The sequence below is a fragment of the Salvelinus sp. IW2-2015 genome, linkage group LG6.1, assembly GCF_002910315.2.
Source record: "Salvelinus sp. IW2-2015 linkage group LG6.1, ASM291031v2, whole genome shotgun sequence".
Classification (NCBI taxonomy): domain Eukaryota; kingdom Metazoa; phylum Chordata; class Actinopteri; order Salmoniformes; family Salmonidae; genus Salvelinus; species Salvelinus sp. IW2-2015.
Window position 1 is genome coordinate 15605510 of NC_036845.1, and position 25655 is coordinate 15631164.

At 42.4% G+C, this 25655-nt stretch overlaps 1 protein-coding gene across 1 annotated transcript; it reads right to left on the reverse strand.

Moving 5' to 3' along the window:
- Positions 1-1220: 1220 nt before the first annotated feature.
- LOC111965198 (serine/threonine-protein kinase 40) lies at positions 1221-25655 on the reverse strand. The gene is made up of 11 exons (XM_023989233.2): positions 25437-25655; positions 21211-21337; positions 20754-20839; positions 19732-19875; positions 18384-18614; positions 17667-17719; positions 8602-8717; positions 6485-6632; positions 5837-5956; positions 5513-5597; positions 1221-5318 (listed from the first exon to the last, which is right to left on the reverse strand). The coding sequence occupies exons 2-11, from the start codon at positions 21326-21328 to the stop codon at positions 5097-5099; spliced, it is 1323 nt and encodes a 440-aa protein (XP_023845001.1). The 5' UTR covers positions 21329-21337; positions 25437-25655; the 3' UTR covers positions 1221-5096.

The window sequence follows — 25655 nt, forward strand, 5'->3', positions numbered from 1 at the left end:
TAGCGAAACATTACAATTGAATTACTAGAATGGAGGGATAAAAGATCTTCATACAACAAATTTGGCTGCACCCTCAGAATGTCCGCTTGAACGGGGACGACCATTCTAGTAATTCTATTAATATGGTTGGAGGCTCGGAGCTATTGAGCCGACCCTCGTGGAGACCACTCTTCTCCCCCAGCTAAGGATGAAAGGGTGGGGGGTACAGCCARGCCTCCAGTGGCCAAGGCCCAGCCAACCATGACATACTCTAGTTGTAGGGGTCTCTGAGGGATGGGCAAGGCTCTGTAGCGTGTCAAACCCCTCGTCCGTCCACACATACATTTGTGCCGTTGCTGAGAGACTGCTAGGTCACTGAGTGATGCGCCGTTTGGCAGGAGTTTAGGTGACCTCGTTTTCTATCCATCTGACGTCAGAGCAAGTTGAAAGCAAAGCAGCATCACGGCGGAGTTCTTGTACAGACAGGAACTGAAAAACATAAGCTATCCAATCAGTGTATTAATAATTTACTTTAGAGTCCTCTTCATCTCGTGGGGACATAAGGTAGTAACAATCTTTTGTCACTGGAGTCTTCAGCCACAGCTTGCGCACTATCCCAGAGACCAGCTCAGCCGCCACTATGAATAAGATAAAAAATAAAATAAAAAGGCCCATCCATAACTCTAAATTATCTCACCAGAATCCATGTTACAGGACTGATCAGGAGCTTGTGTGCGTTAGCAGATGCAAAGAAACTAATCCCCACAAGGATGTGTGTTTAAAGGGCTGAGGTGAGGCAGCGGAGTAGGGGCACATGMCCGCGGTGCAGGGGGACCAGCAGGGGCCTTCCTGTTGGAGCAAATCTACCTTGGCCCATGGTCCAAAACTCCCTCAGAGAAAAGACACTGTTTCAATGGAGTATTTCACACACACACACACCTCTCTGCAGGGAGTCGATACACATTCTGTAACGGCATGAGACAGACTGAAGAGTAATAACTATAGGAAGATAACCATTCCTTTCCATTTGGTGAACTGAATACATAGGGTTTCATTGACGATTTAGGATTCAACACTTGGGGTCATTATCATCATTACTACACAATATCTGGTGTTCTTGGTTATACATAGAGCAAATGCATTTCTATTCTTTGAGAAAGTACTCCACCTACTGGCAATGACAGGAAGTATTGTCAACATTCAAAGTTTCACATGAAATAAAAAAAATGGTAGGAATAGTGTACTTTTCCATATCAAAGTTTATTGCTGACATGCATGTAGAGATTTGATGAAGTACAAAAATATGTCTTTTATACAAACTTTTTTTCTCATCTCTGTACAATTAGCCAGGTTTTTGTATTAGATGCCCATATCCAACAAAGCAGCTTACAACAAATCCTGCTGGTTTTCAACCATTTTTTAAACTTTTACCACCACATCATACACCATCATCTATTTTCCAGTTGAAATATTCAGCAAATCAAATACATCGTTAAACTGACAGACATTTCCCATATTTTTGAATTATAGTAAAAATGAAAACTTAAGTTGAATGTTCATTAAATGAAAAACATTAGGTTTTTCTGTAAGACTCAAATTCCCAATTCTTCCTGGTTGGTTGATTTCAGGCAATTATAATTGTGGGACCACCGCAAGTTCAAAAAAAWAAAAWAAWAATCATGCAAAATCACATTTTACAAAGAGCTCAACATCATGCTTCGTATGGTGATTTCAGTCCACAAAACTTATATGAAGGGGACAACTTTCATAGACAAATGGGACAATTCTAACAGCCAAATGTGAACACTATCTTGATAATGCTACAGATACCTAATAAACCTACATATTTATATCCAATAGTGGGTTATGGTCACCCTCAAGTACGACGGGATCACAAATTTGCCTTCAACTTCAGCAARGGCTGTGGTATTCACAAAATACCCTTTTCTCATGAACTACTGACACACTATCAACTACAATACTGCTTTTATACCCAGAAATTCACATTGAGGTGGGAAAAAAGCTAACATCTCAAAATCTCATTACATTTATTTATTTTTTCTTTTCCCAAATGTGGTGGCTAGCATTGCCTCTAATGCATGTCTATATAGAATTTGTGTTAAAGCGGGGTTGTTCAGGAGTGTGCAATGTTACAAAACGTTCAGATGAAGATATGATTTCCTGTCATGTTGAATTTGGAATCATGTCAGTTCTATTCAACACACAAAACGTTCAGATGAAGATATGATTTCCTGTCATGTTGAATTTGGAATCATGTCAGTTCTATTCAACACATTCCTATCTGCAACATTTCACCTTACTGAATGTACCCCTGATCAGAGCTGGTATCGTTCCACTAGATGGAAGCTCTACTGGTGTTGTCGCTGTAATGATGGTTTTATATTTACATACTGACCAAAAGTCTGGTATGGGGCGATAAACAGTTGGCATGGTCCCAGATCTGTTTGTGCTAGTCATTGTCAAGGCAACAGGAGTTGGCAAAACGGCACAAACAGAACTTGGATTCGGGTAATAAACAGATCACTACCATAAATCATCATAATGCACGATTATTTGTGTAAAAAATAGAACTATGCAGAGTCAGTTTCATTATTAGTGTAGCTTAAATCGACCACGAGTGTGTGGCAATGGTAAACAATTATAAAAAGAGATCTTTAATGAAGATGGGCTGAGAGAGAAAAAAYTGCAATGGCGGCTCAAGTTTGGAGAAACAAATGGAACCAGAAAACTTCTTGCTTAAAGCTAAAATGGAAAATAGATTTGATGCCTGAAAATGGACAGTGAATAAATAACAAAATAAACATAAATGAAATTGAGGAAAAAGACAATATACAATGAAATAGGACGAAACTGACTCAAGTTTCTACCCATGTGATCAGTTTGGTTATAAATAGGGTGAAGGTCTAAGCAATGCGAATACCCATAAAGATGGGTAAGCTTATGTGAACAGATGACTAATATTRTTCACGAGTTAGTAGCTTAGCAACATTGCTAGCTATTTTTGACAAACTTTGCTAACAAATGACAACATTGCCATCTGTCTAAAGTAAATTTGCCGACATAATGGCAAACATTTTCCCTACTTGCCTACTTTAGCAATGTCATCGTATTTCCAGGACACTAGTGCACTTTAGACGAAACAGCCGTTAGCCTCTGTGCAGAATGATTGGATTGATCACGTTTGGCACCACTACGGCACCGCCAGCAGAGGGAAGCTTAAGAATGTGCGTAACGCGACTGAGACAACCTCATTGTTGAGTTTCTCTATGAAATATTACACTATTCAATTATCACTATCAACATTATAGTAAGTCTTTCATGATCAGCTACTACAATATAACTTACAACAGCTAAACGGGCTTGAGAGCTATGATCATCGCGGTTTTGTTTGATTTTTAAACTTTGCTACGCACTAGAGCATTCACGACTAAGACAGGGGCAAAAWGAGGGATGCCCATCTTTCATAGCGGACACATTCAGTCCAGCCAGTTTTGAAAAGCCTGTATGTTCTCAGTGTGTGCAAGCAACTGAGGCAGGCAAGATAAACAGATTGGGAAGGATGGCTAGTTTAAGGGTCTGCACTGACTCACTGGGCTTAAATAACGTGGCTCTAGTCTGCACCTACCACTGAAAAGGCCCTGGCTTTGTCTAATACACCCCTGGCCCAAATCACACTTATCTACACACTGACAATCACTGGGATTACCATTCATTCACATTCATGCCCAATACCTGTCTCACAATGATGATGTCACGGGATAAATGGGAAGTTGAATACCTGGAAGTTGTTCAGTGGTGAACGTGGGGGAGGTATCATTTCCTTGGCTAACAATCAGTTAAGACGGGCCATGATTTCTCACCCCCAAAAAATGATAGTGTCCACGTCATGATTATTAATCAAAGATGCCAATTAGAACAGCAATAACGAGAGAGGATCAACATGAAACATCTAATAAACGTCGCCCCATCCAGCTCTTCCAGGTACTTGACACCTAAATGCAAAAAAATGGTTCCACAGGGGGTGAGAGCAAAAGCAAGAAAACAATGCAATCTGCTAGACTTAAAGACAGAAGTAGGCGATTTTGGCCACCCTTTGATAGTTAGCATTTTCAATGTAGAATAGATAGAAGTGTAGAATGCTACTTATTAGTCATAAGGAAAAAAGCTTATTCATATTCCACATTCCAAACCTTTATGCACCAAAACATAGTAATGCTTTCTGTCTACGGTGACAACACTACCCCGACAATTCCTTGTTTTCCGAGAATGGTGGACATGGTGTAAAATGCACACAAAAAATAAAATAAAAAATAAAGATTGAGAGAGGTAGATTTGAAGTCGTCAGTTTAGAGACGGGACTAGTCCAGATCATTTTGGTTATGAGGAAACTAAAGAGAGTGAATTACGTCCATGATCAAGTGATCTCAGTTTGGAGAGTTGAGGGGGAGGTTAGAGGAAGGTTGCTACATGGTTCTTCTGGCCCTGTATTGCTCAGGGTTTCAAGAATAATTGGGGGTAGGTAGGAGGGCAATGGCCAGGTCTCAGCAGAGGGAAACAAATGGGAGGGGGGGCTTTTCATGTACAAACACACACATGCGTGTCTGGTATCCCCCTGGCCTGTACGAGTCCATATGTGCCCATAGCTGTTTGGCTGAGTCCATATGTGCCCATAGCTGGCTGGCTGAGTCCATATGTGCCCATAGCTGGCTGGCTGAGTCCATATGTGCCCATAGCTGGCTGGCTGAGTCCATATGTGCCCATAGCTGGCTGGCTGAGGTGGGGGGTTCAGTGGGAGCCTTTGGTTGAGATCTTCAGATTCTCCATCTAAGCCATTGCTGTGCACACCACCGACACCCAGACTTGAAGTGTGAAAACTATGAGAGGTTGTCAGGTGAGTGATCAGTTCTGCCCCCCCCTCCCCCCATGTCTATTCCCACTCCACCTACCTAACTCCCCACAGCTAGGGACCCCTCTACCCAAGGGAGGGTTGGGCTAAGCTCCCATAGATATTCTCAGTTTCAGGGTACCTTCCCGACACAACCCTTGTGTTCCCCAACCCACTTGTCCCCTTGAGGGCAAGGTGATGGGTGAAGGGGCTACTTCCGGAGGAAGCGCTGGGCCAGGATGGCTGCGTCCAGAGGGCTGACGGGTGTGGCATCGTGGCCCAGGCGCCGCACGGGCGGGATGGCGCTGAACTGGCGTTTGGCGAGGAAACTGGCCTTGGCCTCGTGAATAGTGTTCTTCTCCTCGGCCAGCAGCAGCTGCTGGCGCATGTAGTTCTCAAACTCGTACTGCGACGACTCCTCCGTCATTTTCACCTGGGATAGAGAGACAGATGCTTATCAGTTAGTTACACACTGGGTCTTGTTCATCAGGCACCAGTCAGTAAGGGAGGAGCATTTGGCTCTGTTCCCCAGAAGGCTTTAGGTGAGCTGAAGTTCTRARGATTAGCCATGCGCTAATGCTAAAGGCTGAAGGAGGGTCAAGGGGTTGTTGACCACAGGGATCTCACCTCCTGGAGATGCTCTGGGTGGCTGATCTGGTCATCGATGTCCGGTACAACCTGAAGAGGTCCAGTCAAAGAGGATACTGACTGCCTACAAAGCACACACACAAAATAGAGTTTATCGACACAGCAAGGGTTGACTGATGATTCTATTGTGCAGCGTTTAAATTAACCTWTTACGCTATGTTGCACCAAGTTCAACATCTTGATGGCATTATAGATGATACTCTTACACCAGATGTGAATATATTGTTAAGCACTTTTTCAACCATAAACCACTACTGCCAATATCTACAGTTCTCTCCCTGTCCACCAGGGGGCGGGACTTACCATGAGGCAATAATGCCGCTGAGAGACTCCAGGACCTCGGCAGCGGTCAGCCTCTGCTGGTGGTCTAGCACCAGCAGCTTCCGTATAAGACACACAGTGTTCTCTGACACACGCCCGTCCCTGAGGGGAGAGGGAGGAAAGAGAAAGGGGGAAGGGTTATATTTATGGCCTTCAGTACCAGAAGGCGAAACTGTTGAATAATACAAGGAGGAACCAACAAGAGCATGGTCCTCTGTAGCCTAGTTGGTATAGCGTAGCGTTTGCAACGCCAGGATAGTGGGTTGGATTTCCCAGGACCACCTGTACGTAAAATGTATGCATGCATGACTAAGTCACTTTAGGATAAAAGCATCTGCTAAATGGCATATATTACTATTAGTTCAGAACTACTGTGCAAGTCTGMCAAAGTCCTTGAGTAGACCAACTGTCATGATAAGCATCATTGTAGCGACTTCCAATTCACACCAACGCAGTATAAAAAGGGCCTTGAATAATGCCTGTGTGGCGCTGTATGGGATGGAAGGTGTTATACGACATGTAGCACGCAACTCTGTATGGGGGTGCATGGAGCAATAATACTTGTGTGGTTTTGTATGGGATGTGTGGTACAGTATTGTGGGGGGGGGGGGGGGGGGGTTGTATGTTGACCTACTCTGGATGGAGTACTCTGCAGCCTTGATCTTGCGGAATAGTTCTTGAGGTATGCTGTCGTAGAAGGGGAACTGGCCGTAGAGCATGGTGAACAGCACCACGCCAAGGGCCCACATGTCACTGGGCTTACCGTGGTATGGCCGGCCTGCAAAAGAAACATTAATAGAGTCATTTAAAATGTTTCACGAGCTAGGTCTCTATACAATTGGCGACAGCCTACATGAGATTATTGTTCTGGACAACAAAAAAATAGCGTGAGTTTTTATTTGTCAAACGGCAGCCAAGCATCGACAATATTGACACGAGAATAAGACACTTGATATTTATTGGAAAGGAGCATCAAGCTCATCATTATGCACTTTCACCATCCTGTGAAGTTAATCATTTATTTCATCTGTAGCCTAATAAACTGCATGCGGTCATTGTGGGAAGTCAGTGGGAGAACCACACGTCTTCGCCCAAGTTATCGATACGTTATTATATTAATGAGCATAAAAGCATTTCAACCAGCATTTCACACATAATTAATTTTCCTGACAAAAAATTTTTGAAAAAAAAGAGATTTTTTTGTTTTGCCGACATTTGGAAAGTTGACCAAAAAAACATGTTGACATTTTGAAAGTTTACCGTTTCCATCAGGCCTGTTRTGACATTTTGTATCTGACATGTACTCGCATAAAAAGTTTGGATGGAAACCTGGTTAATGTTYGACTTTTTGCAACTGAGAAAATGACGCTTCCTTAAAAACATGTTTTGCATATAGGCTTACATATCATRCGTACAYGCACCAGTACAATCACACTCTCGAATCTTAATTCAACCACAAACATCGTTTGCTGTTACTCCTCAACCCACTGTCCTCCTCTACAACCATACATAATACCCAGAAACTCATTATCAACCACAAAACAAATGATTAACCAATGGAACACAAACAGAAGACAATGTGACTATCACTCTCCAACTGCAGATCTCGGCTCATCTTTCCAAGAAATTCCCAACCACATCTGGCAATACCGTACCTCATTTATTCTTAAACCTATGAAACAGTAAAGGCATGATGAGTCAGAAGCCAGTGATGGTAAGGGAGGAGCATTGAGCATGGTGCTCTGCTTTAAAACCAGAGGCAAGTGTTGTTATAAAGGTGGCGGCAGTTGCTTCCCTCCCTCCGCCCATGGGGCAATAATGGTAATGCAGTTGACACACACACACACACACACACACAGGGGGGGAGGGGTTGGGAGTAGTTTCCCCTCTCGGTGAGTCATCAGTGTGACTCACTGGAGGTCAGTTTCATTGCTCTGCTTTCAACTTGTCAATGTTCCGCTCATATATGCCTAGGTTCTGTGTTTTAATGGAGAGAGGGGAAGCAAACACCAGCCAAATCTGCTCTTTTCACACATTTCCCGCCAATCGTGTCTAGACCGTAGGGCTGAGAATAACTTTTCAAATGGTTAGAACCTCAGTGTACGCATGAAGTTCGTGCACAAACTACTGAGTGACGGAATATTGTGTGCCGTCTCTGCAGCAAGCGATTAAACKAATAGCAAAATGTAGCACAGTAACATGTTTGCAATAAAACCAAACAAATCAACACCACATACCCCAATACATGGCTTATYACGAGAGAACATCATGCAACTGAGATGATCAAGTCAATAAATCAAATTTAAAAAAATGCCTTGAGATATTTTCAGCCTTCACTAAATGTTCCAAGTTTGCAAAATAGGCTGTGTTGCCTAATAACCGGAAAAACCAACAGTGGACTGCCAAACATTACACAAACCTCCTGACTGACTCGCAGATTCCCAGCTCGACCCAGATTAAACTAGGCTGACCCTTCCTTTCAACAGAACAGTAAAATATATAACAGGAGCTTATCAGTCAAACCACATTGCAAAAATAACATGTGAATTACCCTTGGAAATCAATAGGCCTACATGATTTGCATCCTCTTGTTACATAAAGTAAGCATGGAGATATGGAAGTTTCAATTCAACTGTTATGCGATTGTGTTTGGCATCAGTCAGTAGCATTYGTGACAGACTGATAGAGAACTTCCTTCTCCTTTCCCTTCACATGCCATCTGTGTGTGTCTGTGTGTGTGTCCTCACCACTCAGTACGTCAGGGCTGATGTAGGCTGGACTTCCTCGCTGGTCCTTCAGCAGGTCGTCCTCACTCACCAGGTGCTTGCCCAGGCAGAAGTTGGTGATGGTAATCCGATGAGTTCTAGGGTAGAGACACCAACACACAGCAGGGTCATATTCAGTAGATAATAAAAAAAATAAAAATAAGTCAGAAACTGAGCGAAAGACACAAATGCAGCACAGTATGCCCTAATGCAGGTATTCCCAAACAGGGGAACGCCAAATAAAAATGTGATTCACATTCACAAAAAAATTACAAAATTCTCTTCACATTTTCAAACAGTCCATTTATATTCCCCCCCGCCTGAGTAGCCTCGTTTCACTGCCCAAAATAAARCCATCTAGTGTTCAGCGAAATAACACAATGTCAAATACATGTAGTCTAGTCAAATAATTAACATCCAATCACATTAACCGTCACTCTCTCGCGGGAATTCCACTAACAGTCCGTATGTAGCCAAACGTAGCTGCTGCTCATTCCGTTTGCTTGAAAATGGTAAAAAAAWWAATAATAATTGAGGCCCACGTCCATAGACACGTACCACCAGCTCTAATGGTAGTACTATATTACAAGCAGTATTACACCTGCACCTGTCGACGACAAGTTGTTCTGCTTCCATGAGCACATCCAATACTAGCATCAGTAATTCTACATTTGTTGTTAGCCCAGGTAGCATGGACACCGACAGTTGTGAATCTGATGTATCATTCACAATTTGATGACCAAATAAGGTTTTATATGTAAAATGGCTAAATAAAGAGCAAAATTATTATATTATTTGTGCCCCGGTCCTATAAAGAGCTCTGTCACTTCCCACGAGCCAGGTTGTGACAAACTCACTCATTCTTATGTTTATTAAATGTATCRTATAGCGTGTGTGTGGCAGGCTTACAATGACGGCAAAAAACAACATTTGAGAGTGCGCTGACCCTGGTGCTAGAGGGGGTACGCAGCTGGAGGTTGAATGTTTGAAGGGGTACGGGACTATAACAAGTTTGGGAACCACTGCCCTAATGAATATGACCCAGGAAACTCTACTCCACTTCCTGATTGTTAAAGTTTGCTTCGTCATCACAAAAAAAATAAGTGTTTGGTAGGCCTGTGAGACACACGATGCTTCGTGAAATAATTAAATAGATGCTGGCTGACGTGGGAGGCAGAGTTCACCCACTGCTTAATTTGACTATCACAGTTATCTGACCAAAGCATTATGGACTCTTTTGCATCATCTTAAAAGAAACCAGAGGAAGTTTCAAAGAAACAAGACGATCACCACCACCAGTTGAAGGGACAACTCCAATACCAGGAGGACAGTGATATCTAGAGACAGGGTAAACTCCAGACAGTCTGGCACTCAAGCACCGTTGCTAGGGACATCATATTGGTTTCTGTGGAAACATCATAGGCCTATCAGATGTTTGCATGAGTCATCGTAGATAAACTGTGTTTGTGCGTGTGTGTTGTGGGGGGGGGGGGGCATGCAGGTTTTAATGGTAGGCCTTCATACAGTATCTCCATCCTTTCCAGAACATGTAGAGAGAAAGAGGAAATTTAAAAAAGGCTACACTGACAAACATGTGAGTCAACCTGTGGTTAGGGATAATTATCTCGATGACTAATCCGGCATGCCATTGGGTTGACGAATGTGTATGCAAAGCACATAAGGAAAAGTGCACACAACCTTAAGTCCACCCACACGCGCAAGCATGCACACAATCACAACTGCAATTTAGAACCTTGGTCTACTCAAGATCACGTTCTCACCCACATCCCCTTTCTCCAAGGACCGAGGGCAATGCAGCTTCCCCTATTCTCTCTCACTTGCACACTGTATGCAGTTCACATTCTGCTCACACAGACAGAAGGCCACATTTAGGCTAAGTTTAATTTATGTGAAAAAAATGCCACATTGTAAAAACATTTTTGAAGAGGAAACCTTTGTCTACAGTCTACCATGTGAGGCTGTTCAAAATGATTTGTGAACATGAGTCGTCTATAATACAGTAGCCTTTTGAAATTCTCAATGACAGGAGGTGACGCTTGAAGGGCTCTCGATAAAAAGCTACTTTATGAAGGGGGCCTTTCTTTTGCCTGCATGCATCACACAACTGCGGTTGCTATTCTTACTCTGTATCCTCTCCATGAATGAGATAGCGTGTTCGCCTCGTGAGAGAGACCCTTAGGACTGGAGGGACCAAAAGAACCACACAGTCTCCACTTTCTGGTCATGTGATCCCAGGAGACAGGAAACCAGAAACCTCCACATCCCCAGTGACCCCCCCCCCCATCCTGCCCAAAATAACTTGACTGATGGGAAAAGGGGTTGAATATGGCATCCGCTGGCTCCACATGAAGCTCAACAAATTGCACAAAAAATAAACTACAAACACATTTWAAAAAATTCAGCAGGAGTGTCCCTCAATTGAAGCCATATTTGAGATGATATATTTATATTTTCGGAAAAACAACAGAACAGTGTGGTGAGGTCAAGGATTTCTCTCAAACATTTGGGGGGATTTACCTGTGCATGACTACTGTCCCATCAAACACAATTTACATTATAAAAAAGTCAACTTCACTTTCCAGTTTTAAACACAGATGGACTTCACAAATAAGTAAAAAAGCAACATTACAAAAATAGGAACAGCTTTTAGTATCATTTTGAACCCGGCACCACCAAACAAACCCTTTTAAAATGTTGATTTGCAAAGTTTATTTCCAGCATAAGCAAACTCCTGACAATGATACAGCACACTGAACTTTGCAGGACGGGGAGAAGTTGGTGAAGGGAAGAAGATTGTACAGGTGTAAACTAATCTTSAGCACAGTCAGTGGGAATACATGCAGAGGTTGATGTCACMGTCAGTGTCAAGTGTCAGCTGACTGAAGCATGCTGACAAACAAGCACTATTCGCAACTCAGTCTAAAGACTGTGCAGAGACGGGCGAGAGAGAGAGAGGGATGACCTGACAAGTGCAGCCTCTAAATGCTAGTTTGCAATCAACCAAACATCTTACAACCCTAAAGTACACCCGCAATGTAACAGTTAATTTAAGAATTACTAACCTACAAAACACCAGCTATTTAAAACAACTTGCTGGCAAGATGCAATAACAGCCTCATTCCATCCATTCCAAGTGGATAAATTACCATTTCAAACAGATAACTGACMGGAACCATAAAAAATAAAAGTAACGACCGTGCTGATGGAAACAGGAAATGCAGGTACATTTTTAAATGTCGGCATGCAATTTGTTTGTTCGACACGGTTGGTTCTTTTTGTGTCTAAAATTAATTATGCGAGAAATGGCAGCCTTTAAACAAAAATATTTATATAATAGCAATTATATCGATGTAAACTTGGATTCACACGATGATAGGCTATGTTGTGTCGTCCTACCACTAGGACTGGGGAAAGCATGGAGTTTATTAGGCAACAGATGAAATAAGTTATGAACTTCACAGGGTGGTAAAAGTGCACAGTGATTCAAGATCAAATAGGGGGTGCTTACATGTGTCCTGTTTCACACATGTACAAGTGTCTGGTGTAAAATGGTTTGTTGCATATCCCAAATCTGGATGAGGCCTTCCTCCATACATCTCTCTCCATCCCCCATACAGTATGCATGCACACTCAGCGATGACACGTGAAACATGTAGAGCAAAGGCGAAAGACAAAAAAAAGGAAGACAATGACAGGGAATGGAAGAAAGGAATCATGAAAAACAGAAAGAGTAACGAGCAAAGACAGTTTGTGTGAGAGAAAAAAAGGCTCCTGACAGACAGAGGGAGGGAAAGTAAATAGAGGGCTGGGTGTGTGTGAGAGAGAGTGAGTGAGTGAGAGACGTGTGTGTCCATGGTGAGTCAGCCCTGAGCTATGGAGGGCCTTTGGCAGGCCTCTCCTTTTGTCTCCAGCTGGGACAGTGTTCCACTCGTCTGCTCCATTCCGTGCAGCAGCCCCACCGGCCAGAACAAAACACTGTTTCATCACCACTACGGCTGCCGAATGGTGCTCACTAGGGATTAATCTAAAATTGCGATATTGACATCCACATCGCAAGAGGCTGCGATATCGTTCTAGATTCACTATAGATGGGTTAGCTGACAACGTCACGAAAATGATGTGCACGCTGCCATAGTGCAGAAGTCAGCGTGTTGTTGAAATTCTGGATGGCCAGATTGCTAGAAAGAATAAGAAACTGCCATGTGGGGAATCGTAAGTGGCTYGTTTCATCTTGTTATTGATACGTCTTGACTGATCATGTCAATGCTAATATAGTAAAAATAAAAAATAAAATTCAATAGCTAGCTAACCAATAACTAACAAAGTATTTGAGACAATTGCTCATGGTGCAAATTTTWATAAACAGAGACGAAATATAGCTTACATGTTGTCATTCCTAAGCCAACCCCTTCTATTCCCCCCTCCATAGTTGCGCACGCCTTTATTATGTTGCTAAACAACCAACCAACCAAYGCATGCATTGACAGAACAGAAAGCTCTCAACAGATTTGTCCAAACATGAACGATGTAGCTATTCACTTATATAAATCCACATTTTCTGTTATTCATTTGTGTAACTTGCTCTCTGCAAAACATTAGTTTGTTGGTCTTACCAAGCTGCTGAATTTAGCTAACTCCACTGAGCAAACTTTTGCTCTAATACAGCCTTGTACCTGTTGGAGTATATCAGCATTGGTTGTACAACAGCTTGTTCTCATAATCAGAGAGGAAAATACGAAGAATATTAAATTCTGTCTGAATGTACCTATTTAAATCKAATTAGGGTCCCATGGGAAACCCTGACCAACACTTTGGTTCCTACTGTCATAACCAACTCGTCCCCTTTTCCATTAGTTGTCATACCAAACAAAACCRCATTCCAAGTGCCCACTGTATTCCAACCATATAAATAGAATGGTCATTCTAAATTGTGTGATGCCAACAGCAGAGCCAAGTGTTTGATCTATACAGCACAAACAAAATAGCAATATATGGTACAAAAATTGCACTGGTYTTTTGCAGCGCTCACCATTACGGGCACCGGCCGGCTCAGTTCCCAGTGAGTACAGCAGTGTTTCCCAATCCTGGTCCTGAGGATCCAAAGGGTTGCCCACTTGTTTTGGCTTAATTCAACTAATCATCAAGCCTTAAATTGACCAGGATTGGGATGCACAGTATGTTCGTGTGTAATGGGGGGAGAGGGAGAGAGAAGGAATTGAGGTAGTAAACACTTCCTTGCAGTGGCTAATATGCTTTTAGGTGATGTATGGGCACTAATATTTAGATATGAATGTGTATGCATGAATGAAACTCATTCAGACCCATGAATATGCCACACTCAATTGTTTAATAGTCTACACATAGACATACTATATGAGCACGTGGAGCCAAGAGGAGGAATTGAAAAAGCCTGCACCGTTGATCAGTTAAAGTCACTAGCATACTCCTACATTTCATGGGCTCAAGATAAAAACAGCTAAATACACATTCACTCTTAATTTAAAAAAAAATATATAAAACCTGTCTAAAAATAATAATAATTCCAGCAGGGTTTTGAGAGGCTCTGGGTGCAMAATAAGGCTGGGATTTGACAGGGACCTCACAATATGATATTTAGGTGCCGATACGATATGTATTGCGATTCAATACTGGGATTTTATTGCAATTCAATGTTCCAAACATATATCTGCTACAGAGGGACAAGCGAGAGGATGAGTATGAGTTCTGATCAGCCATGGAAATAAGTGCTGAAAACAAATTGTCTCCCTATTTACAAAATGGATAACTATCTATGAAGGAAAAATGYTTCCGTTTTGRTGCAGGTACAGCAAACTAGCACGAAAACAATATTGCGATATTGTCAAAACGATACAATACCGTCAAAAATAATATTTTGATATGGAAAGGGGGATTCAACTGAAATGTGTCTTCGATATGCAACTATTGATTTGTTCCCAGATCACTAGTGCACAACCCCCCACGTCCTCACTAGCATGCACTCCGTTCACACACACACACTCCGCGCATATGTGCCCCGATTCTTGAAGCTGGGCGTTTGACAGTTTCCTACTTCACAGGAGAGGGATTCAAAAGTAAAACATTTCGGGTTTTTTCTTCTAAATGCATTTTTTCTCTCGCAGAAGTGGCTTTTTGAAAATGTTTACTTTCTTAATAAGAAACTCGTACGTAACCTGTAAATATATATAAAATGTGAAATCACGAAGCGTTTTCGCCCTGGAGAAAATACAGGATATTGCCTAGCCATGATTGGTTGAGATAGAGGGGGTGGGTCATTCCCAAGAAATAGCAAATCCTGTCACTCAAGGCTTCCCTGTCACGTCCTCTCTGCTACGGCAGATATTTGTAAACTCCTTTATATTGACTGATTTATCAATGACAACTTGCAAAGTGTAGCTACAGCTTTAAATAACAGAGTGGTGCTGAATRCAGCTGCTGGTATCGACACAGCTCTTTCTTCTGTGGCAAAAGCAGTCTGCTTTAAACAGAGTGGGAAGGATATATTTTTTTTTTATGTCTGTCGTGAATCATATTCTAACAGTTAAGAGCTTACAGTTAAAATAGAGATAGTTATCGTCTCCACTGTATAAAAAAAAATATTTTTCATYGTTAGCTAGCTAGACAGTTGCATACAGGTAACRTAATRGGCAGCTAGCTAGCTGAGATGGCCAGTTGCATTCTGCAGTTAGTTGATTGCTGGTGTACAAAGTCATGACGATAATATGTTTGTCAGTTTATTATGTTTAACTAACTAGCTACCGAAAATAGCCACTGTGGTGCGAATGCTAATCGAATAGCAAGCTAATCAAACCACAAGTTAAGTGACAGGGACACATTAAATGGCTAAATAACTAGCTATCTACACATGTTCAACTAGCTTAATACTAGCCTCGTTTAGAATTCGAGAGTGAAATAGTTACACACTCATCTCTAACATGTAGGCTCAGCATTCCCKAACAGTCCCATTAAAAAGTCAGAATGATGAACCAACTTTATTTCAACTTACTTTACCGGTTGTCCGCCGATGTTGTCCCTATGTCAGAGGTAATTTCATACATAATATACACAGGGAAGTGTTATCAACCTTTAGTACGCTGTCTGTATTTCCAGTTGTTATTTTCAAAACGGATGCAATTCGCACATGAAACACTTGCACAATATGGCCAAGACTAACCAAACCGCAAACACTTCCAGCTGATTGTGAGGGAACGTGTCAGACGACAACATTCCGGTTACATTTGGTTATTGTTTACATCGTGTTTCACGTGTAATGCGTCAAGAGATTGAAAATAACGTTACAAGTGACAGAAACTACCGGCACAGCAAATAGTCAGGTACACATCACTATCCTGCGGATACCCCATCTCCTATCAACAGCATATACAACCGGTAAAGTGTAAATATAATTTCATTCAACATTCTGGCTTGTAGAGAATATTGCATTGTTTTTTAGGGCGACTTGAGTCGGACAAAAATAAATAAATCAATGGAGTAACCATGGTAAGTCTGTTTAGGCAAGATGAATACCATATACATATAGCCTACTGCTAATTATTAGCTGGTTATCTTGTAATGTCTGCAATGCCATTGTTTCGCTGGAAACCAGTTGTTGTGTGTACAGGGCATTTTAGTAACAGGCAATAACAAGCTATWGGAGATGAATTCATTCGTWGTTTTTTTTACCTATTGTTCTGGAATTTGTCTTTCAGCAGTGTAAGGAGACGAACAAGCAGCACTTCAGGTATTTTTTCTTTGTACTTGAGCTTATTGCTCGGGGTTCAAAGAATGTTATTGCTGGTATGCAAGGTTTTAATGCCTCATCTATGTGTCTGCCTTTCTCCTTTACAGCTTAAAATTGTCTGGAGCCTGGTGTTGTGGCCATGGAGTTTTCACTCTGATSGAACTAGATTTCAGCTGCTGCGCAACGATGATGTCCTTCCTCCCAGAGATGAGCAAGCATCCCTTGGACTGGACAAAACCCAGCAAACATATTTTTGAGAAGATCAGAAATTTTGCAATGAAAAGGCCATAGACAATTACACGTCCTGCTCCAAAGGGCAAGATAGAAATATGTTCAGTTTGTTCATATCATAACTTGAACAAAAGTCACTCAAAGGATCTCATGATAAAAGCCTAGATAGTGTTTTACCTAAGCCCTTGTGTTAAGGTCTCTGATTTTAGGCTACTACCTTTAGCACTTGAAGTTAATCAAATATTTTAATCTTGAAATATTTTCACAGTCACGTGAATTCTTGGTTGGGTCTTAAGGCTTAATGGGTTTAAAACAAAGCAGCACTGTAGTTCAATGTGAAAAGTTTTTTTATTATACAACAATAGGCAATTTAATACTGTTAATGGTTTGCCTAATCAGGGAACTTGGTGAGATAATGTAGAGAATTCATTTTGGCAATTTGGTGAAAGTGTTCCTTTTCTAAATATACGTTTTCCAAGGATTAATGTGGAGCACGTGAAAATCGCAGCTAAATGTTTGAATGCCCTTTTCTCCTAAACGGGATAAGGTTATTAACTTAAACCAGCATTACTTCCATGTTTTCTCCAACTACAGTGTATGATGTACCATTTTGAAGCTCAGTCTGTAATTTTATTCAATAAAATTCAGGTCACACTGTGACCTGATGTGCACTCGAGCCAGAGTTCCAACCATGTGCAGTTCCACCACCCCCCCCCCCCCTCTTCCAGAGAGAACAAAGTAAGAGGGCACGTTCTTCACCCTCTTTTTCCTCGCTAGGTTCCCATCACTGCCTTCCAAAACCCGACCACAGGGAATGAGTCACTGACTCGTACGTGAGAGAGGGGGGAGAGAAAGATGTAGAGAGCAAGAGAAAGAAAGATGGGTGAAGRGGAACTGGGCTGGGATATCTGTCTCTTCCTTGAGGCTGCGAGGTATTGACCCTGCTCGGGTTGAAGGCCAGTTGCACACTGGATACACACTGAATGGGGCATCTCGCAAGGCTGAACCAAATATGAAAGCGTGACTGAGTCCTTACCGTTTGTTCAGCACCATGTTTCCAAGCTTCAGGTCTCKGTGCACAATGTTTTTCTGCAGGGTGAAAGAGGTAGAGACAGATCAAATATGTTACCGTCAGACTGCTGTTGAATGAAGCACTGGAACAAAAGCAACTCAAGTCAATGCTGTTACTGCTCTATAAGAGCAGTTTAGCTTGGATGATGACTCATCGGAGGGGCTACATAACAAAAATGTAACAACATTTTGACTTGTCTGAACATGCCCAAGACTTAAGTTGGAGACCGTAAAGAAAACACACTTACATAATACATCTTTCAAAAACAAATTGTCAAAGCTATGCGTCATCTTGGCTCTAGAGGACTATACAGTCAAGTCAGTGACCAATTACTTGATCATGAAGGTCAGCCTGTGAAGGCAGTAGGCACTGACCAGATAATCTGATCTACAAATCATTAAACTTCCAAAACAACTGGCCACCAGATAATGAAAAGTCTGGGAAATCTGCAAAGTATGTAGCAGACTGAACACTAGTCAAGAAGCAGATGGATTTAGACTGTTTCGAACATGTTCAAAACAGCTACTGAGTCGGACTGAGTTGAATCACTGATCTACAAATCACCTCACATTCCAAATAATTAGGCAAACGCATTGTGATCATGATTAGCGATTCTGCACCTTGTCTTCCTCAAACTGATCCCCTCAAACGTGCTGTACGTGTTTTGTTGGTCAGTCTCACCTTGTGCAGGGCCTCCACTACGCGCACCACATCGTAGAAGATGACAATGGCCTCGCGCTCGCTCAGCCGCTTCTCCTTGATGACGTAGTGCTGCAGGTTGATGAGGTCCGCAGTCTTGTCGCTGAAGTCGTGCGCACAGAGGCAGTCCAGCACCAGGCAGATCCGCTTCTTCAGTCGGCGCACCTTTCCATTGTTGGCCTCCGGATCCTCCACAATCTCGTACGCCCGGTCCTAAAGTGGACAGGGGAGAGAGAGTGGGTTGGTTAGGGTGATTAGAGAGGAGACCGTATCCTTTATCTGTGCGTGTTACAATCTGTTGATATGGGTAGTGTTCAGTAAGCACAAAACAAAAGGCCACGAAAAAGAATTAAATGTTGTCCAATAAAACGATGGTTTTCTTTTGCAAAACATTTTGCTACGGTGTGCCATGAACAATACAACTCTGGGACATCTCTTTAGAAGCATGTAAGAAATAATATGGATTCTGACAAAAGACATGACAATTGAACGGCTTCCAAATCACATGTGTCATAAGCCATCACCTCTTCCATTGCCGAGTGAAATTGCACACTAGCTTCAATCAGCTATGAGAGAGAGAGAACAGTGGAGGAGATGACAGGGCTCAGTGATCTGTGTACAACCATCCCATCTCCAATGTGAATAGAACACAATCTGGGGGGGGGGGGGTTGAGATGAAAAACAAAGGTCATTCTTCTCTATTCACCTCAGAGCGAGCCACTGTCCTCGTCCCCAATGGTATTGGTTTGTCCAGATTTAGATGGCTGGGCCTCTAAAGGCTTTCTGAGACAAATCATTATTAACTGGTCCGCTTGGAGACGGAACTATAACAAACCAATCAATACCRTTGTAGCCTTGAATGAATCACGCCGCAGCCGCACGGCTCAATGTAGCTATTCTAGGAAGAGCGTGTCGAGGAGAAATAGGGTTGTGAAAGAGAGGCGACAGATGGAACAATAACAAAGTTATAAAGATATGGGAAGGGCGGGAGGGCTGAGTCACTGTGAGAGTGGACGGCTGGGAAAGTGAATGCTTGAAAAAAAAAGAAGAGAAGTGCTTCAATATCTCTACAGAAGTATCTCTAAGCTCCACTGGACTTGAATTGTGCAGTGCGGTTGGTAGGGAGGGGSTGTGAATAKAATGTTTTTCCCTGAAGGGGTGTCTTTGGGAGGCYGGTAGAAAACTATGCAAGTYTCTCATCAGAAAGAATAATGTACAATCACAATAATTCAGTACAGGTCTGTGAAGTTCTCATCATTGAAAGACATTACAATTGGCTGCAGCGCCAAGCGATGTACCTGAAAGTTTGTGGTGCACCAAGTAAATTTACCTGGAACAGGCCATGGTGGTGCACCACTCCATCCTGGTTATGGAGCAGCGAGAGGAGGGAGTACTCGGTGTGCAGCAGCATCTTCCCCTGCCTCTCCTCCTGGGTCTCCCCGGCCGCGTCTGCCCGCTCCTCCAGCGTCAGGATCTACAACAGAAAGCAGCAGCAAGGTCGTGTTCATTAGGCACCAAAAGGAAGAAAACTGACTGAAACAGGGAGGGCCTACCTAGATTTGTCCAATAAGAAACACTTGGTTTTTGGTTTCCCATAGCAAAACATCTTACTACTGTGTCGCCTAATGAATTTGACCCCGAGGTCACGAGCACAGACGCTCTGGGACTGGRGAGAAATCCCTGAACARTGAACCACATGAAGTCGTCACCCCACAACAATGCCTAAAGATGTACCATAACAGCTGACCCCAGCAGCTGATCTAGGCCTTGGGAAAGAACTTAGGAAGAGGGGGTTGAGAGCCAGAGGGGACAAAACAGGCCTGCATATTTGGCACATCAAATCAAATTTTATTTGTAACATGCGCCAAATACAACAGTGAAACTCTTRCTTACAAGCACTTAAACAACAATGCAGTTTTAAGAATAAAAAATAAATAAAAAAAATGTTAATTAAGTATTTACTMAAATAAACTGATGTTTTTTCATGCTGGTTTCATTTTATTCAGCGCAAAAACACATCCCTACATACTACAGTCAACACACTCAGGTGACAGGCCACTTTTTCACTCTTCCTCCTAAAACACCTGGTGTGTAAAACAGATTATTGGATTGCCCCAATAAACAAATTGCCTCTACAGTTTGTCTTCTGCCCAAGCAAGCGCAGGCTGCTCCACTCAAATAGGGCCGTAAAGGAATAACTGAACACTAACAAAGACGTCTGTTTAGGAAGGTCAAAGTTCAAAAGGCTATTGGGACACTGTAGCTAACTAGCTGTTTGTAGACACTAATTMATCTCCATCAAACAGTGAAAATAAATCATTCAAAAGAAACAGTGCGAGTGTGTCCACTCACCTTTAGCTGGTAGAAGTCATCCGTCCCATCCTTCCTGGCCAGACACTGCACTATGCTTGGCACGGGCGAGTTCCCCAAACGAGGCCCTGTAAGGAAGAAGTGGCAACAGCTGCATGACCAAAMGGTAAGGAGTGTGTGTGCCCTAATGCAAACCATTAGGAGGCATGCAAACTTCAACCCCCCCTAACATAACGTTTTCTTACACGTCATCTAGCAGACAGCAGAAGTCTTATGCTAACGTTTCACAAAGTAAACAGTTTMCATTTYCTGAAAAGATTGAAGAAACAGCAACTTTGCTTAATAGATTCTGAGCCATCTACCCAATGTTAAAAATTCTTCATATTCTTGCCTCAAGCTAACTGAATCCCCCCACCTCTTCCCTAGTTTCCTGCACACACACAGTTGTAAGAAGACAACCTTCCCCCTTTTCTGCCCCTGAGTAAACCCCMTCTCTTACCCAGGACAAAAGGACCTGCCCTCTTGGCGTTGCTTCCAGCTATTCCAGGACAGAGGAGCTTGCTGGCCCTGCCCGAGGTCTCTCCGGCCCCCCTCTCCAAAGAGCGCCGCTTAGACATGCTGGAGCTCTGCAGGAAGAACACAGAGACAAAAAGCTAATCAGATAACATCAGATCACGATAGGCACGTTAAGTGGTGTTGGACAGAAATGTGACCACAAGGACGCAAGACTCTCAAACTGATATGGTCTTGATGTTCTTCCAGGCCACTAGCAAAATATACATCTTGAGTTGCATAATTCCGACGCTACGATTCTGACCAAAATTCTGTCAATGTGTCATACAGTAGAAAATACATTAGTTCTCAATAATCCCTGAAACTGCATGACTATACCTGGGTCTCTCCAGAAGTTCTCTATTGACTTGACTAATGCAGCAGACTGTCTTGTGGTATGAGAGAGGAGAGGGYTTAACCCCTCCCAACCACGTTAGAAAAMCCCTCCCACAAGTTTACTAACACAGTGTGAATGGCTAGCCATTATAGGTTCATTCAGATGTAGTCTCTGGTGAGAGAGATGGCACCTCAGCTTTAAATCCTCACAATGTGGCATGCAAACGAAACATCCATGTACTGACATTGAGTGACAAATGCCTTGATGCAGAACGCAGTAGGATTACTGCAACATCAAATCCTGCAAGGGTGGAATTCTGGTGAAATGCTAAAGATAGAAAAACATGTAATAGGGCTAGGCTGAATTCTATTTTGTGCATACATGCCTTTTCATTTTATCCTTCGCAATTACTTTCTGAAAATCCTGCAGCAGCTCTTAGGACCTATATCAGGTGGTGTGAAAGGAAGGCCCGGAAAATTGTTAGGCTCCAGCCACCCAAGCTATAGAMTGTTCTCTCTGCTTCCACACAGCAAGTGGTACTGGTGCATCAAGTCTGACACCAACAGGATCCTGAACAGCTTCTATACCCAAGCCATAAGACTGCTAAATACCTAACAGAATAGCTTCAAGGATTGACTGAGTTAACCCTTTTATTTTTGCACTGTCTATACACACTCACAGGACTCTCCAACATACACATTTATACTGACTCCACACACATTCACTCAGCATTTATGCTGCTGCTACTCTGTTAATTATATATCCTGATGCCTAAATCACTTCACTCCTATACATAACTAACACTCCAGTATCCCTGCACATTGTAAATATGGTATTGGAACTGACTCTATATAGCTTCTTTCTTTGTCATTTTTAGTACTACATTGATAACTGCATTGTTGGGTTTGGAGCTTGCAAGAAAGGCATTTCACTGTACTAGTGCACGTGACATTAAAACTTGAAACTTAATCTGCACTGGTTTGCGGTTCTCTAAATCTGTGGCCTAGGCTATGTGGTGAGTTATAACCATTGACAGTAAAAGGATACGACTTCCTCTCAGAAGACAGTTTCCCATAAAAGGTTGGGCGCATGGCTTTTTTCATGACAGAAAAATAAATACCAACCCTACCATTTCCGATAAGGAACTGAAGGCACATGCCAGGGGAACCTGTGTGTGACACATCGTGACATCTATTTACAGTAACATGCCTACCTCTATAGGACCTACGGTATTCTATCTTTGAGAGGTATTTACTTTTTTGCTGCCTGTTGATAATGAGATCCTAAGTGATGAAACGTGCTCTGGTTCCCATAACAGGAAAGTAATGCTCAGAACCAACTGTGTGTGTGKGGGTGGGGGGGGGGGGGAAATCACTCAGTTCAGTCACCCCAGGGTTATCATGGACTAGGTTTTGTCAGAAATGCCAAAATATCAGAGGGATGACACCAATAAGAGCGCAAACTGAAACATGTCCTAGAGTGTAAAAAGGGGGCATCGTTTCAGAGTGAAAACAATGTGCAACTTCTTGTAGTGAAACTGCAGCACAAAGGTGATAGGTCAATGTGCCTGAAGACAGGATTGTGGTGACCGTAGATCTTTAGTGGACACATGCCAGTACAAGTTCAACCCGACTAGAGATGTTCCAGAGCGAGAAGATTCGGGCTGATAAAAGTGGGAGCATAGAGGGCAATAACAATGAATTTGAATTACCTGCATGAGAGTAGACATTGGAAACTGACACACACACAAAAAACTCAAAGTATGCATTACTGGCAACACTAGTCAAAATGCTCACACATTTGCCAACACATGGAAAACAAGACATCATTCCATTTTGAAACTGTTCCACCATAGGCCACAGTTTGGCTCTGGTGAGGACAGGACAGTTTGCAGCAGTCACAGTGGGCCTACACAAATTCTCACTTCTATGAGGATTTGTTCAGATCCCAAACAGCAGACTGTCGTAATCATGACTCTAGCCATCTCAACCAGTCATCAATCACCCAGGGAGGCTTATGAACAGTGCTTTTCTTGACTCCCAGTCACATGTGCAACTGTAGGAGAGCAGCATATTCTATCAATCAATTAGCATACCATTTATTTACACGAGTCATCTAAACTAAATGTTAGCCATTGCCATTTGCAAAGATGGAATAGTACACAGGGTATGCTGCTAAAATGACTGTCCAACAAGAGAACTATTAGAGACTGAATCAGAGCCGACAGGTTCTGATGTGCATTTCTACAAGAGCACTGTACTGCCCTAAAACCATTTGACAAAACAATTACCTTTCTGTAACTCATGCACCTTAGGCTTGCCTGAAATGGGCAGCTCACAACATGACTTCAGATTAGTTTGGCATTTGATGAATGTAAGCCAACTACCAATAGTTCAAGAACTAAAAAGGTCAAACCACCCGAGGAAAGAAAGCACAATGATTGGCAAGAATAACTTCAGCGCAATGGCATGCTAAGATGCAGTTTTATCTGATGCTGACTGTACTGAGAGAGAGAGTAGGAACATAGCCTACTGAATCATATCAGACACAAGGCACCAGAGAGAATCTCCCACGCCATCCACGGGAACATGTGCTCTTTAAATAGCTAGAGAGTGCACACACGGCCACCATAGATGACTGGAAATCCACTCACGTCCTATTATAGCAGCATGAATCAAGCATTTCACACAGTGTTCTGTTGCAAAACAAAATAATTAGCTAAAAGYACTAGCTAAAGGAGCCATCCCTAAATACATCTAATATAACCAAATGTCATTTTTACACGTTCATACCTGGAACCTAGGCTATATCCTGATAAATAATTGAAAAGGAATAGTCCAAGCTATCACAATGTTGTCAGAGGAGATGATTCATACAAATCACGTGCGATTGAAGTTGAACAATGGAATTCTTGACTTGAGGTTGCACAAGTCAATCACCCTGGACATCATGATAAATATACCTAGCTAGCTCGTAATGGGCATGTTAATGTACCTGGATGAAACCCCAACTGCCTTCTGCGCTCTTATGGTTACCCACCATCTTGCAGCCTATTGTTACATTTTGAATGCACTTGGCCATACAAGGTCACCAAAAAAATAGAGACATAGGAACGACGACAGCATGTTGCAAGGGGGTGTCAGTTGCAACATTGTATCAGGCTATCATTTGAAACAAATGAAAAGGAGCACGCATCGCAGGGATGAAATCCCCCAAGTGTAGTGTACACGACCCCTTTTGACTCCTACAACGGAGACGAGTGCCAACAATCACCCTTTGTCCACAAGCCATTGAGCCATCGTGATCTTATGTCATGACATGAGTAAAATATAACTAGGTACCATTTATAGTACCGACAACCCACGAACGTTTACAAACGAGCCCCACGCCCRAACGCAATGTTGTAGCAAAATAAGTTCTCAAACGAATATAAATTAGTAAAACACAGCGCATATACGGTGTATGGGAACAGTGGTTATGTTAATTACAAAATAATGTACGATACACGGCGTCAGCGAAACTATGTTAGGTAGCCTAACTAACGTTAGCTTAATCTGCTAAATTCCATTCAGCACGAGCAACCCAAAGCTAGCCCGAATTACAACAATGCACACCGTTCACACATCGGAACGACCCCAATGACAAATGTGCATGTATKTGTGTTAATTAATATGTTCGGTTTACAATTTACCCATTGTCTGCTAAACAATACACATTGCGCAGACCGGGGAGGCCATTTAAACAAAGTACATGCTAGCTACTACTAACGTTACTACCGCTAGAGCAAGATCTTTCGCCACCTCGCTCACTCAGGTCTTTTTTCTTTAACAACTTACCTCGAGCTGAAAACGCCGAGGAAAGTCTGCGTTGTAATGCTACAGCATGGACATTTCTTTAAAAGTATTTGTTCGGTGCATAAGCAGTTTGTTGCCCCAACCAAAGGAGACCGTATATGGAGGGTTGATATCGTGCAATGTTTGTTTTAGCCACTATTACCGAAATGACCACTCAGGAACAGCTTCCATTCGTCAGCTTTCTGATCGCATCTTTCCATA